Source organism: Callionymus lyra, chromosome 3 (genome assembly GCF_982586985.1).
Source record: "Callionymus lyra chromosome 3, fCalLyr1.hap1.1, whole genome shotgun sequence".
In the NCBI taxonomy this organism is placed as follows: domain Eukaryota; kingdom Metazoa; phylum Chordata; class Actinopteri; order Syngnathiformes; family Callionymidae; genus Callionymus; species Callionymus lyra.
The window spans coordinates 29436665-29451437 of record NC_141820.1 but is presented as its reverse complement, the minus strand read 5'-3'; the positions used below and the strand labels follow the sequence as shown (position 1 = coordinate 29451437).

General features: G+C 38.2%; 1 protein-coding gene across 3 annotated transcripts in view; it reads right to left on the bottom strand.

The window, feature by feature from the left end:
• Positions 1 to 14773, bottom strand: part of thrb (thyroid hormone receptor beta) — a 51491-nt gene that overhangs the window by 21354 nt on the left and 15364 nt on the right. Inside the window, exons 2-4 of one of the 3 annotated variants that reach the window (XM_087787455.1) lie at positions 8885 to 8936; positions 4174 to 4238; positions 3710 to 3760 (exon numbers count right to left, since the gene is read on the bottom strand). In XM_087787455.1, the coding sequence (XP_087643581.1) occupies positions 3710 to 3760; positions 4174 to 4180 (58 nt within the window). In that variant the 5' untranslated portion in view covers positions 4181 to 4238; positions 8885 to 8936. The remainder of the gene's footprint in view (positions 1 to 3709; positions 3761 to 4173; positions 4239 to 8884; positions 8937 to 14773) is intronic. The other 2 variants (XM_087787456.1, XM_087787457.1) reach the window with 2 other exon arrangements.

The following is a 14773-nucleotide window of genomic DNA, read 5'->3' as shown; positions in this document are numbered from 1 at the left end:
AATGTATTTATTTCATTTAAAATAGAATTACACGGTCATGTGGCAAAAGAATATTGAATAGCATATCATATAGGAAGACGAGGATTCATTAAATTAAAATGGAGTGATATTTTATAACTGTTTAACACACAGACATAATATTGTCATGTTGACTGATGGAAGCACTGGATGGTTCTGTCAACATACACGATTGTAGGATTACAACAACTTTTAAAGGCTTATATTTATGAAACAAATGCGATCAATATCCGAGCGAGTAAAGAGCAAACAATTCTCTGACGTCTGTCTACGACTGACCCGGACACTAATCTAAGAGAGCAGTGTTGTGCCAGCGAGTGGATCTGATGAAAAAGGTACGACCTACTCACCCCGCTCTGAACGTGCCCATGAAGAAGTGCAGGAGACCCTGTGTGGCTCCAGGACCATCTACTCTGACGTGCACTGTGCTGGACTGACCCGCCGCTGAGACTCCGCGCAGATATTCCCTCCCGGATTGATTAAGGGGTTCACAAGCAGGTCGTGGACACTTTTCCGAGGGAGATCCACTCAATGTCTACGTAGCCCTGAGCCTGGTGTCCTCAGCTAGAGAAGGGCAACTAAGTTAAAAGTTCAGGGCAAAGTTTGAGAGGATTAACCGGCCCGGTATAATCACGTCTCTGATTTTCATATCGTCTCACTGTCCACAGTCATGTGCTGCTAGAACGTCTCTCACCGAACTACAGTTATGAGTGACAGGAAGAACAACAACACGTGTATTAAAGATGAGAAGATAAATATTTAACAATATGGTTTATGCTCAGTAACACCAGCACTGGTCATACGGGAATTTAAGAGAAACTTTTTCAGTTAGAAAAAAAGATCAGACCTGTCTGATATTTTAGTTTTCACCAATAATAATAACATAATTTAGAGTTTTAATAGGGAAAAAATCAGAATGAGAAACCCAAGTGCTCATCGGAAGTCAAAAAAGAAGAAAAAAATCTGATGCTGAATATTATTGAGCATCAGATACTGAATAAAATTGATAATATTGACTGAATATTAATGATTGAAAATAACTTTCCAAAAGTTATCTTAATAATTTATTTAGTCATTGAAATATGCTGTAAGATTTGAGAGTCTAAAACATTTTTTTTGAAGTTTAAAGTTAGATATTTGGCTGAACAAACCACTTCCCACGAGTCTACAAGCAGCTAAAAAACACAATCTATCATAAAACCAATCAGTGTAATAAAGAGTTTCTGCCGAGAGGTCGACATTAAAGATGATATCAAACTAATTTATATCAAAAGTGTCAAGTTTTCCTTTCTTATTCTATCATATTGTCACCTTTCCTTCCATGTTAATTCTTCTGGATTTAACATTATCTTCTTAATTGTCATGATAAAAAGTCAAACATATTTGAAGCCTTTAAAAGTCTATTTCTTCTTCCTCTGGTTCATAAACAAATAACTTTCTTATCAGATGAACATTGTATTTGAGAGAACTAGCAACATGTTGGACTCATGTTGTCGGAGCGCTAACGTTCAGATGCTAGCCTGTAGCGCGGCTAGGACTCACTGAGGTCGATGTCCTTATCTTGAGAAGGGCAACTAAGTTAAGAGTTCAGGGTAGAGTTTGAGAGGATTAACCAGCATGCCATTATTTTCAAAATGCCACACAGGGAAGCCACTTTCAGGACAGAGGTCACAGGTCGCACTTCTATCCGTGTGTCAGACACAGTCTGTGGTGAAGGTTCGAGCTCACACTCAACTCACCTGGAGTTCATCTCACGTCTTCAACGGTCGTCACGACTCACGGTAATACATGGTCATTATGTTGTGTCAGTCATTGATAGCTGTCAGATTTTCATCTCACGTGACGAGAACTTGAAAGCTAGAACATTACACTCGTACGTCTTTGAGCGACACTTTTTTGAAACAGATTTTCAATCAAATGAACTCAATCGTTGTACAAATAGTGACTGAGACTCTGAAGCAACACTTTAATTTCTCCGTCTTCTTATGTTGTTGCCAATTTGTTTATTTTCACGTAGAGCTCAAAATATCCTTCTATTCTGGAATGAGCTCCGACAAGGAAAATCCCATCAGAGATCCGTAAACAAACAACTCCCTGCAGAAGTACGATAAAAAGAAAACAACATAACATCTATAGGTTTTATCCAAACACTCTAACTGTGCTAATAATACTGGCCTAACAAGTGTTCAACACTGTGTGAGGAGGAATAAAGAACGTGCAAACTTTTTTACTTTAAGCTGAAAAAAGGAGTATGTTTGCGGTTTGATCACGTTTCAATAGAAACTGACTGATGTATCGATTAATGAAACTTATTTAGACACTTGTTTTCATCAATAAGGCCAACTATGTATTGTACTTATACTCATACGATTCTATATTTCTATACATGTTTTCCCAAAAGCAGATTCAAATAAAATATAAAACCAAAAAAAGCAGCACAATCTGCGTTTTTCTTTTGTTTGTTTTTGGGCCTGGTTGTGAGTGTCACTATTATGAGTGTGGAAAAATAAAAATAGTGAAGACTCAATTTTCAAGTGTCAATCAACAATAACGTTGCCAGAGTGGCGAGCAATAAGATGGACTCAACTGACGTATAAGATTCCAAATTTGGCTTCAATCACGTGTTAAGATGAGAGTCTCTGTCGTCAGGAATAAATGAATCACAAGAAATGAGGGTTGTTTTATTTTTTAACCCAGTTTTGAAGCCAACGTGTCTATTTCTAAATGAGATCACATGCCACCGAGGACGACGAGCAGAAGTCAGCGTGAGCAGAGCGATCGCACCAACCCACGGTGTGATGCTGTGATCTGACACATTTCTCCAGGGCCAGCACTAGACTGAGCAGAAGAATCTCACCAGCCTCTCTATAGAAGGTATGTTTCCGTTCAAAACAACCACAGACCAGCTGGTTAAATTACATCGGATCGATTCAGTTCCTCATTACATGATGCGAGCAGATGTTTTCCATTATTTGTTGGTAAAAGACGAGGAACAGTTGACAAAAGAGTCACGAAAATGACACGAAAGCCTAAAATAGAACAACACATTTTTCTTTAGTTCCTTCAACGCGTTTTTTTCACAGTGTGTGAAATTATGACATTGATTATGAAAAAAATTAATAATTACATTTTGGTACGATAAGAATAATTAAACATTTTTTTTAAATCGTGTTAAAATGAACAGGTTTTTATAAATTCCGCAAACTTAATACATTTAATTTGATATACTGTGTTATTACAAATAAAACAGAAAATATGAACAGCTGTATGATAGGTAAGCTATTCTAACACTAAATTACTTATTTATTTATTTATTTTTGACGAGAATGGAAACTTACTAGACAAGAACCGATATAGAACCAAAATATATTTAATGTAACTAAACTTTTTCTGTTTAATTATTGTGTAATATCATCATATCCATGAAACTGAATTTGAATGAAACACAACATTTGGTCATCCAGGCCTCCAGCCTGATGTACAGACTCGCCGAGGAACCATGTTAACTCTTGAAGGCTCACTACTGCCCCCTCGTGGACGTCCTTCCTCTAAGCACCTTTGGTTCAGTTTCTTGCCGACATCAAGAAAGTGACCAGCAGCAGCCGCAGTGTTTACAAGAAACGAAAATCCCAAGACAGACAGAAGGAAATGTTTGAAGAAAAGAAAGTAAGGATAATAAATCCATTATTACCATTTTGATTGGAATCATCTTTCCAGTCGGAGGCACAAATTTCTGCTGGCTCTAAAATAGATGAAAAGGAACTATTTAACAGAAAGAATAGATGTTCTCGACTGATCTTTCTTCTATGTGCGTGATCTTAGTTTGGATTTAGTCCGAAGCTCAGGTGTTATGACAGTGTTATTACTGACTGTGTCACATGTCTTTATTACCTTAATATCCCTAATGTTGGTGCAAAGCATTAGCAGGTCTTCAAACACATCTACACACATTAATGGTGAAGAATCTTCTACGTTCTAACAGCAGTTTGGGTTTTAAAACTCTTTCTGACTCGCGTTAGCATCACAAGTACCAGCTAGCGGGACCGGTCTTTGTTGTCAGTGTTAAATCTGTTGTTGTAGTCAAATAAAGGACGACAGTTGCCCCAGAATGCCGCTGTGGTAAAACTAGACTCATAATGGTGGACTTCAACTGACCTGACATACTGGTGGGGTTCAAGGTCGGGACGTCATCCTCCAAGCACCCGCAAACCTCCGGACACCTAGTTGTGAACAGAGACACTATGTTAGCTACGTGAGAAAACCTTTGGACACAGTAAATGTTTGTTAAAAACAGTACAATGATGAGTGTTGATAATAAACGAAATAAAGCCCAAAACATAAAAAAGAACCGCTAGTGTTCATGCTAGCATTAAAGTAATGATGCGTGCCAGAGAAATATTTTCCATGAGATCAAACGACTATATAACAAATGTCATTTTATGTTTGGTAAATTTTGCCACATTTCCTTTAATAGCAGGACATGGTGACTCATGGTAGCCATGTGAACCGGATTTAGAATCGTTCTCTGCTCGTTCTTTCCCGAACGCATCCTTCCACAGCAGGGATTCATGTGGAAAAGACAACAGCAGCCCCTCTAAGTCTGCAGAATAACTGCAGGTTGGGGGTGTGAAGTTCAGTGTGTGTGCAGCGCAGAGGAGATTTAGAGAGTTGACAGCTGGAGGCCGCCTCAGAGATGATGGGTGTGTTTGGAAATGAACTCTGTTTGACCTCGGATTGTCTGGAAAAAACTCTCTGCGTTGCTTGAGCCTCATCTTGGTTACAACTGTCTTTGATTACGGGTCAAATATTTGTTCTCATTTTTATAAAATGAAGCCCAGCTGTGCATTGTTTTCATTTAGGGAAAATTAAAAATAAATTAACAGCTTGAAAACACACATTTTTCAGTGGCAATTAATATTCAAGATGGAGGAGGTTGGGAGTTTGGAACCCGACAAGCGTCTTTCCTGATGGATTTAACGGAATCCCATCTAGTCCATGAGAACTGACTGGCTAGACAGTGGGAGGATCTATTTTACCAACTAAATAAATGGCTCACATCTGACTGTCATGCCACATCCATACACCTTTTGAAGCTCCTCAGAATTCCAAAGCTTCCTTCTCCTTTCCAGCCCTTCTGGCAGAAACCTGAGCCATTCCCAGACCAACCAATTTCTCCTGAAATCTTCCGAGTTAAGCATGTCTGGATCACCTCATCCAGGAGGCTTTCATGACGTCTCTCCATTCTGAGGAGCACTGGTCATACTTTGAGTCTCTCCTGGATGACAGAACTCATCTTACTATTTGTGAGGAAGAGTCAACAACTTGACCGGTTGTATCTGCAACTGTTGATAACAAGGAGACTCTAATGTGACCATAGATCAGTCATTTGAATTGACCGGAGAACTTTGTGTTTTAGCTCAGCTCTTTCTTTACCGGAACACATGGATACAGAGATCTAATGACTGAGGTAACTGCACAGATCTGTCTGTTGATCTCACGCTCCATATTTCCCTCACTTTTGAACAAGACTCCAAGATACATCTGAGGTAGGATCCCTTCAAATTCCTTTAGGTATCCCCTCAGAGAGGACTGATTATCTGCAAAAAGCGGTGATGATATGTCGTGGTCAATATACAGAAGTTTTTAGAATATCTCTATGCAAAATCATGAACAGAACCAGACATAATGGTCTGCTCTGGTAGAGTCCAACACTCACTTGGACGAATTCCAGCTTATTCCTGTAAATGTGTCCCAGACTCATAAACAGTTGGACGGTTACCCAGGAAACCCCGCACAACAGACCTCGAGGAACATGGTGGGTTACCTTCTACAAGACCACAAGAAGCTTGGGAAACTCACAGGAACATTTGAAGATCCTACTTAGTGACTAAATGTCAGTTCTAAAGGTCTTCAGACATCCAGAGGAAAAATATCATCATAACTCTCTTAGTACTAGTTAGTTACTTTGTATATCTTCCATTAATTCCAGTAGTATTACCATTCCCCTCACCTGGTTAAGTGATTAAATCTGGTCCGTATATACCCTATATATATATATATTTTTTTTTTTGTTTATTTTTCATTAATATGTATTCAATTATTCCTCATAACATTTCTCTTCATTTCATTTCTTTCCTCTTGCTTGCGCAAGTTGCGCACTGATACCAGGATTGTAGAGTCATGTGAGAGCTTTCATCCAATCATATTTGAGCTGTCACGTGTTGCAAGAAGAAATCTACCCGAGGCCAGAAGTCGTTTCAGAGCTGGCCCTTGTCCATTCAAATCAACGGCAGCCGAAGGATTGTGTTAACCAATCAAGTTTGAGTTAACGACACAACGTCAGCGCTTTGGAAGCTACTCGCGTCACAGCTTCCACAACGCTGGACGCGTTGAACACGTGACACGTTCATGTCCTCTGATTGGATGAACGATGAAACGATGATTTGAGTTAATTTAACTGTTTGTTTTTCAACACAATGGCTGAAGAGCTTGATCTAGTTGCGGATATACTTGCAAAGCCATTTTCAAGAAGGATATTTCAATAAATGCCGGAGGTTTCTAAGAAAGTTATACGAACTCCGAGACGAGTCTTTCTTGAGTTTCAAAGGATTTATTTATTTCCTCCATGAACTATGTGTGTGAGTAAATGCATTTTTTTCTTTATGAGATCAATAGTGGTGCTTTTGTGTGTGTTTGTCGCTGAAGCGCGTAATGTGTGTGTGTGTGTATGTGTGTGTGTGTGTGTGTGTGTGTGTATGTGTGTGTGTGTGTGTGTGTGTGTGGGGGGGGGGTCATCCAGCGTGTGTTTAGTGGCCATGGAAACCACACAGACTGTAGTTGGAGTGATATTTTGATGTAATGCACTGATGTTCATTTGATGATAAACGTATTATTGACCTATAACAGTACACGCTCAGATCCCTGTTGTGTATAAAGAACCTTAAAGTAGTTATTGAGGTGGATTCATTCAAACGTGCGTCACTGAAGGCCTATGTGTGAAATGCAAGGCCTTCCACTGGATTATCTACTTGCCATTCAGCCTAAAATCCAGGGGCCATATTCCTAAAGACTCTTGCAGAGAGTTCCTCAGAGTGGCAAAATTCTAATTTTTTTAAATCAAATTTCCCCCGAAGGGTAAAGGGTAGATAAAAGATAAAGAGAAAAGCTACTTCTTAAGAAACCTAGCTCATACGAGAGCTCTTAAGGCAGGGCTCACCGACGTGATGCCCGCTGGATGCCTGGAGAAGCCCTCAGGCCTGTTCAAAAAATATTTTTCATACATCTTGTTGTTTGATTATGTGTTTTCTTTCTTGTTGCCCCATTGGTTTAAATTGCAGGATCAATAAGTGTATTAAAAGAATATAATTTATCATCCGTCATAATATATATTAAGTTATCACAAAAGTGTGCATCAAACTAATGGTAGCTCTATGGGTCACATGGTGCCCTTGGAGAAGCTTTCAGTTGCAAAAAAGTTGATAACCCCTGTCTTAAGGTGAGATGTGTTATGAGAGGGAAGAGGACTTTTAAAGACATAGTTCACCCAAAATTCACTCATTTTCTACTCACCCTCATGTCGACTAAGGGTCAGGATTACTATTATTATTGAGTATGTGTTTCTTTCTAGAGTTATAGGCAGAAAAGTACTTTTATTTTAATGTAGCGAGTGATGTTCCGTGGTCTTCGTCTTTATCTTCATCCAAAATGACACTTAAAAATATCCATCAGACATATATAAAATTCCGCTACAGAATATCTTAAATTATAGACTCATTCAATTATTTCCGGAACAATTCCTCATGTCAAGCCTTCAATACAAGATGGACGTTACAGAAAATGTTTTTAAGTTTGTCTTTTTGGACAAAGATGAAGACGAAGACAACTGACGTGAACTATCATTTTGACCTTTAACGCTAAAAATGAATTGAAAACTCTGAGAATAATACCTAACCTTAGTCGACATGAGGGTGAGTAGAAAATTAGTCAATTTTAAATTTGGGTTGAACTACAACTTTAAGCGTCTTCAGCAGTTTTCTCAGCAGTGGACAAAATGGCAAACAGAAGAGGCAGGAGAGACAGGATGGATGGCAGTGAATTAATGAAACGCTACAGATTGGATCTTGCAGGAATCATGTTTGTACTCGACCTCCTGAGAGAATCACTTACTTCTCCAACCTAATGTCACAATACATTGCCTGAGGCAAATACAAAATCATAATAAATGATAAAATGATAAAGCATAACTTTAATAGCTCACTATTAGTTTAACAGGTTTTCTTTCATGTGAAATATTATTTACTAGCTCACAATATCCATAACATCTGATTTTATGGTCAAGTTAAGCGATCTGAGTGGGCATCCTTTGCCCATCATCACCAAAAAGTACATTTTGTATCTGTTTTTTAAGATCAAACAATCGCAGATTTTGAAATGATGCCACACTTAGATCATTTCTTACTGAGAGTTTCCTCTGTTCTGGTATCACTCCCAAGCCAAGACTCCTTGCTAGGTATTTTTAATAAACGTCAGGATCTCTCTGAGAGGATTCTTCACAAAGAGCGGCTCAGGTGTTTATCAGGATTGATTGACATTTGGTTGACCTAGATTCTTAGATACAGGGAGAATCTGCTCAACAAATCTTTCTAAGAACAGCAGAATGACTAAAACAACGGTAGAAAACTATTTCAAAGTATTTTAGTTAGTAGTTAGTAGTTATGATGTGCTTTACATGTATTGTGTTTTAAATGGTTCGTCTTATTAGAATCTGTAATTGTCTAAAATCGAATCTATTAGTCTAGAAATGTACGTCGATAAATTCACTTCTAAAAAAGTTACCGAGTAGAATTCTGAGCTTGACCGCACTGACCTTGACACGAGTTGATCAACGTGGCGCCATCTCACTTGCGGCGGTCTTTCAACTGCAAAACAAGGATCACAAGGAGGAAGGTTGAGCTTGGACGGGCGAAGTGGAGATTCACCACACAACACGTAGCACATATTCCAGCCTAATGAGCTGCAACAATCATTGATGTGCTGTGAATACCAACTGGGCCTTTGGTGTGAGATGCTCACTTGGTGCCAGGTGAGGCCAAAGAAAGCAGAGAAAAACCTCATTTGTTCGAGGTTCTCAAGTAGCAGACCCTCACCAGTGTACATATACTCACATGTACACTCGCATGGAAACACTCTTGGGGTGAGAGGTGTGACGGACTGGACCCGCAGAGGTGGAGGATTAGCTCTGACTAACATACCAATGCTTGCTTATTCATGACTGTGGCTGGTTCAGGACTGAACTCCATGAACTCCCATTAGAGACCTGATGCTCTCCCCTCGCTGCTCTGGCACACAAAATCATGTCGCAAATCAGTAAACAATGAGGCTGAAAGGTCATTGACGCTCGCTTCTACTTCACTTTCATCTCATCCTGGTTCCACAGCAGCAACTCCAGCCCTTCAATGTTTCTATCTGGGTTCAGAATAATGATGCAGATCAATCAATTAGAGAAATTTAGAGGCTTTGAGCTCCATCAGAATAACAAACTTGTTACTATTCAAAAGGCCCAAAGGCTCTCGTCACAACCCCTTATCTCCTTAAAATATTCAATGAATAACATGTCTTGTTGAACAGATGAGGACACTGAACTCGGACTAAAATTATTTTTGATTTAGTATCACATTGTGTTGACTTCGATATTGAAAAGCTACCCAAGATGAAAGCAAATAACCTGGATGTACATCACCAAAACCAATAAACACATTTTTATTGTCATAATTTAGTTCTGCTTCCATTATATCATTAACTGATCAGTCTTTAGTTTTTTGAAACATGAAAATTAGCATATTTTATTAAATTACCTATAATTTAAAATTATTTAAAACAATTCCAAGAGGCCCGGGTTAAATGCTGACATTCACTCTATTTATTAAATGTCACTGAAGTATTTTAGAAAACCTAAATAACAAAGGCAAAAATCAACGTTTCTAAGTGTAATTTTTGTTAATAAAGATTATGAACAAGTTATTTTCTGTTGATGTTAGAGAGAACAAAATACAAAAAAGAAATCTGACAGCAAAGTGGTTGATGATTTATCTTTTTGTAACTCTTATGTGACACGTACTTTACGCTTTTTTTTCATATACACATGCTTTTTGTTCATTAACATTTTATAAACCACATTATATTTGCTACAAGGCCTTGTTTAATATTCAAGTCTGATCACGCTGTTCATCTTAAGATGGAAAACGGTGGAGAACCCGGTGTTTTTGTGCACGTATCCTTTGTGGTTTTGAGAAAAAAAGAAAATGCAGTAAAAATGTACTTGGACACCCTTGTAAAAAATACCCTGTACTATATAATACCACAAACCCCATTGATTACCATGGAAACACATCTGAAATCTGAGGGACTCTGCTTGAACTTAAAACTTAAGTTGACCCAAAGTCCGGTCCTGCCGCTGGTGAAAATGGACATCGGTGTTCTTGCACTCTCTCAACAACTGGTGGTCTAATGAAGTCATGGATGCGCTCGACTTGTAAACAGTCGGTACTTCTGATGAGAGTGTTTTTTTAATCCAATCTCGATCAAACCCTAAGCTCTCTAATACCTAATGATGGAGTAGTTATCATTAAAGATGACGCGATTCAGCTTTGTCTCCATGGTAACAGCAATCCAATAAAGGACAGCAGATGGTGTTTTCATAAAAGAATTGGAGACGAGTCGATGCAATTATCAAATTGCTCTACGCTGGCTGCAAGTCAGATGAGAAAGAGCATTATAAAGCAAAGAATGACGTTGATTGCATGTATCCCGTTCAAGAGGGCCAATTTGAGGCGCCCACACATTGTGCGGGTTCTCTCCTATTGTTAGGATGTAACGACATCTAGAACTTCATAGAAGAATGACTTGAATCTTCTCTGTTTGGAATTAATTGATTTTCAAATTCAGGATTGAGTCAACATTGTAAGGACCGACAGGAAAAGTTGTGACTTAAAAAGTAACGGTGACATTGGGTGACCTTCGCTCTCAACATTGTTTATGAAGCACCACACTCACATGAAGACTTATTATGCAATGTGTACTTCTTGGTTTGGTTCCTGTTCCCTAAGGTTTGTTAGCTTTGCTTTACATAGACTTGTTGGCATGTCCATGCTAGCAGCTACATTGAGAAAATCTCGCCAGTATTTGTCTTAAACATACAAAGTACATGGATTTAACTAAGACAGACAAAATGTAGAATTATTTAACGTGTAGTTTGTCAGCAGCAAATGTTTATTTGGAGAGTCATCCGACATGAATGCTTACCATTACTTAGATGGGTGTCTGATATTATCACTCACACATTTTAATGTGTCTGACACGACTGGTAATGTTCTATAATGAAAATAGCTACTATGTCAAATTCATGTCCATCCAATCTTTGGCATATTTTAAACATGGTATGAGTGACCGCTGCTGAAAACATCCAAAACTAATTGTTGTTTTTTTAAATTATTAGATATTACAGCATAGACTTTCTCTGCATCTCTTAATCAATGGTTCTGATGATATATCCTTGTTCATGTCTTCTTTCTAGTGGCATTTATTTTTTTAAATGTTGATATCAACTTCCCTTGAATGAATTTAAACGAGTTAAATAATAGGATATATCTTCTACAGTGGCAGCTGACCAAGGACTGAGTCGGTTCTGTGTCTTCCACCAGCCACGGTTTTTCATCCTGTGAACTTGATGCACCGTTGGAAAGATACTGAAATCTGCGTCAGAATGACAAATATAACTCGGATCACCATGGTAACTGACTCGTCGACTTTCTCCCGTATACAGCCAGAAACGGCACACACACACGCACACACACAATATATTTTAAGAAAGATGAAGTCTTGCACAGGAATCATCATCTGCAATGCAATTTTTTTAAGCATCAAACCCTCCAGGGGGCCGAGGCAGACGGGCGGCAAGGTGATGAAATTCTGGCAAGCGGAAGACTTTGTCGGCTGCCAGTATCAAGCAAAGCTGAATGTTTTGAGACATGGCGAGGCGGAATAGAATAGTGCCAGACAATGAACGTGTTTTCTGCCCTTTCATATCAGCGTCTCCGGTTTCAACAAATGAATGATTAAAGTTAAAATCTTCTGAGGGGCTTGACAGTCCTGTAACAATGAGGTTTTGAGAGAGCTCTACTGAACAAGATCTAGAAACAAGTACAAAAGCTTTATTAACTGAAAGAAAATGAGCTTTGTCTTATGTGTGCAATGTTTTTTTTGTGACAAGGATAAATGGAATAACATGTCTAGTGGTCGTCCTCTTATGTCTCTCGACAAACCCCTTATGTTTCCAAAATGAAGGAAATGAATGAAGAAATGTCTTTTATCGTTGTGACACAGATTGTTCCATTAAAAAAAACGAAAAACAATGTCTGAAGCTCTGCAGGCTCTCTCAGAAGACCTCATTTGTGTCTGACGCGTGTGCTCCCCTGATATTAGCTTTAGAAGATACCAAAACACTCTAAATTCTTCAATTCAAATGGGAGATGTAACGTTTGGAAAATGTTTGTGATGCGAGTTACAGCTGGCAGCTGATGCATCGGCTGGAATTAAGATGCGTTATATGAAAATACAAATAAACACACATTCTTTGCTCTTTATATTAGCAATTTGTTATTTCTTTTCACTTGTTCCTTTTATTAACACTTTGTTTTATGAAACTTGTTGTACCTTCTATCATCTGCTGTGTACCGGAAATATAATTTCCTGAACAAGATGTCCAGAGGGATTAATAAAGTCTATCTAATCGAATCCATATTGTTGATGATTACTTTTTTTTTAGAAAAAGTATTTCATTATTTTATTGCAATAATTTCCCTGATAAGCAGTAGAAAAGAGGATAGGTATAGTGTGTGTAAGTATCTGGCGATCAATATGTATCACAATAAAGGGACAAAGATACGATACTGTAGGGACAAGGATATATTTGTAGAAGATAATTTACAGACCACATGACTCTTTGAGACGAAATATGTCCAAACATCAGATATAAAAGCTGTTGGAGTTGACTGCATCCTCTTGTCCTCAGTCATCGCTGGGATCTCCCAGGTTTTCGTTGTTCCTTTAGCTAATGGGAACGAAGCGACGGCCGTATTTCCAATACACCCGAGACCAACTACATCATTCTAAACAATAATGACACCAACTTAATTCCTATTAAACTGTCATCAAAGCACGAGTTGAATACAGAAAATATGGACATAAAGGAACTTGTGTGTTTTTTTTTTAATGTTTTAAACAGCCGCAGAATTCTTTCCGCTCTGATTTAACATGCAGGCTTCTGCGGTAGAGAAGCTGTTCTCGTGCTAATCCAGCAGCACAACTGGCTTTTCTTCACACAATGAGAGAGTCACAGAACTGACAACACTGTGGAGTGTTCAGGAAGCCTCAGAAATATCAAGCAGATCCAGAGAAAACAGCATATGCCTCAATCGTTCAATGAGAGAAAAATGAATCAAGTAAAAATAATAATAAATACAGATACGTCTACCATTAGGTCGAGAGTTAGCAGCAACACTTTGCACGCTGCTAAAAAACGTTTGCTAATATAAAATGTTCAATGATTTAAGCAATAGAAACATAACATACAAGAATATATCTAGTAAAATGGAAACTCCCTCACAAAGGTATGTGGCTGTTAAAAATACTCGAAGAAGCTTCAACATCATCTGAGAAAGAATAAACCCATGCATTCAATACTAAGTAACATCTTCATATGATGGAACCATAAATATTTCCAGAAGTCCAACACAAGCTCCTCTGCATGATTTAAGGTTTGCCAACATTCACATGGCCAGACACATTCTGCCCATATGGATGAAGACATCTGCCAATGGAAGTGGTCAACAGTACATTTGCACGAGCACAAGAGGGCAGCACTCACTGACTCCTCATCTTAAGAAGCAGAGGCGTGTTTCTGCACAACATTCTTTTCATGCTTCTCTGTGAATTCTTCATTACGTTTGGAAGCTTAAAACATATTCTTAATTTAATGACGTATAGTAATATTGTTGCATTTCTTAAAACACTTGTTCATACGATGATTGACATCATTATCCAACGATAAAAGCGCTACATCTGGTTTGTTTGCTGTAATCTGCTGAAGTATTAAAATAGCTTAAATTACATCAATTACATTGAAGGTTTGAACTATAATATATAAGCATCATTAAATATGAGTTTCAGTTATTAATACGGCCTAAAGCTTGAGGCGCAACCACACATAAGTACAAGCAAATATCTAGTTTAAATGTCACGAGGACTCTTTTCACAGGCCATTTCTCCAGAATATAAACAGATAAGATAAATCTCTGCCTACACGCCTGAGCTTGTTTTAATTCGAGGCCCCTTCCACTTATCACACTTTCACATTCATCATAATCCCAAACTTTGACGGTTGAATGAAAACTTTTGATTACTTTTACGGTTTGTTTAAGTTTAGGGTTTTTTTATGCTGGCAGGCGTGTCGGTGCCAATATCTCGCTGATTATGGATGACAGAATTTTTCAGAAGGTGCATAAAGCATAAAGTCAAGTATGTTTTACTCTTCATTGACCTGCATTACACTGAAAACAAGTCGGTTTGAGTCTATCAACCAATCAGAGTCTCTAAAAAGATAAACCCTGATCATCAAAGAACACAACAACGATTGCATTCTTGCAATAAAATGTAAACATTTCCACAACTCAACGAACGCTTTACACCAAAATGCCAG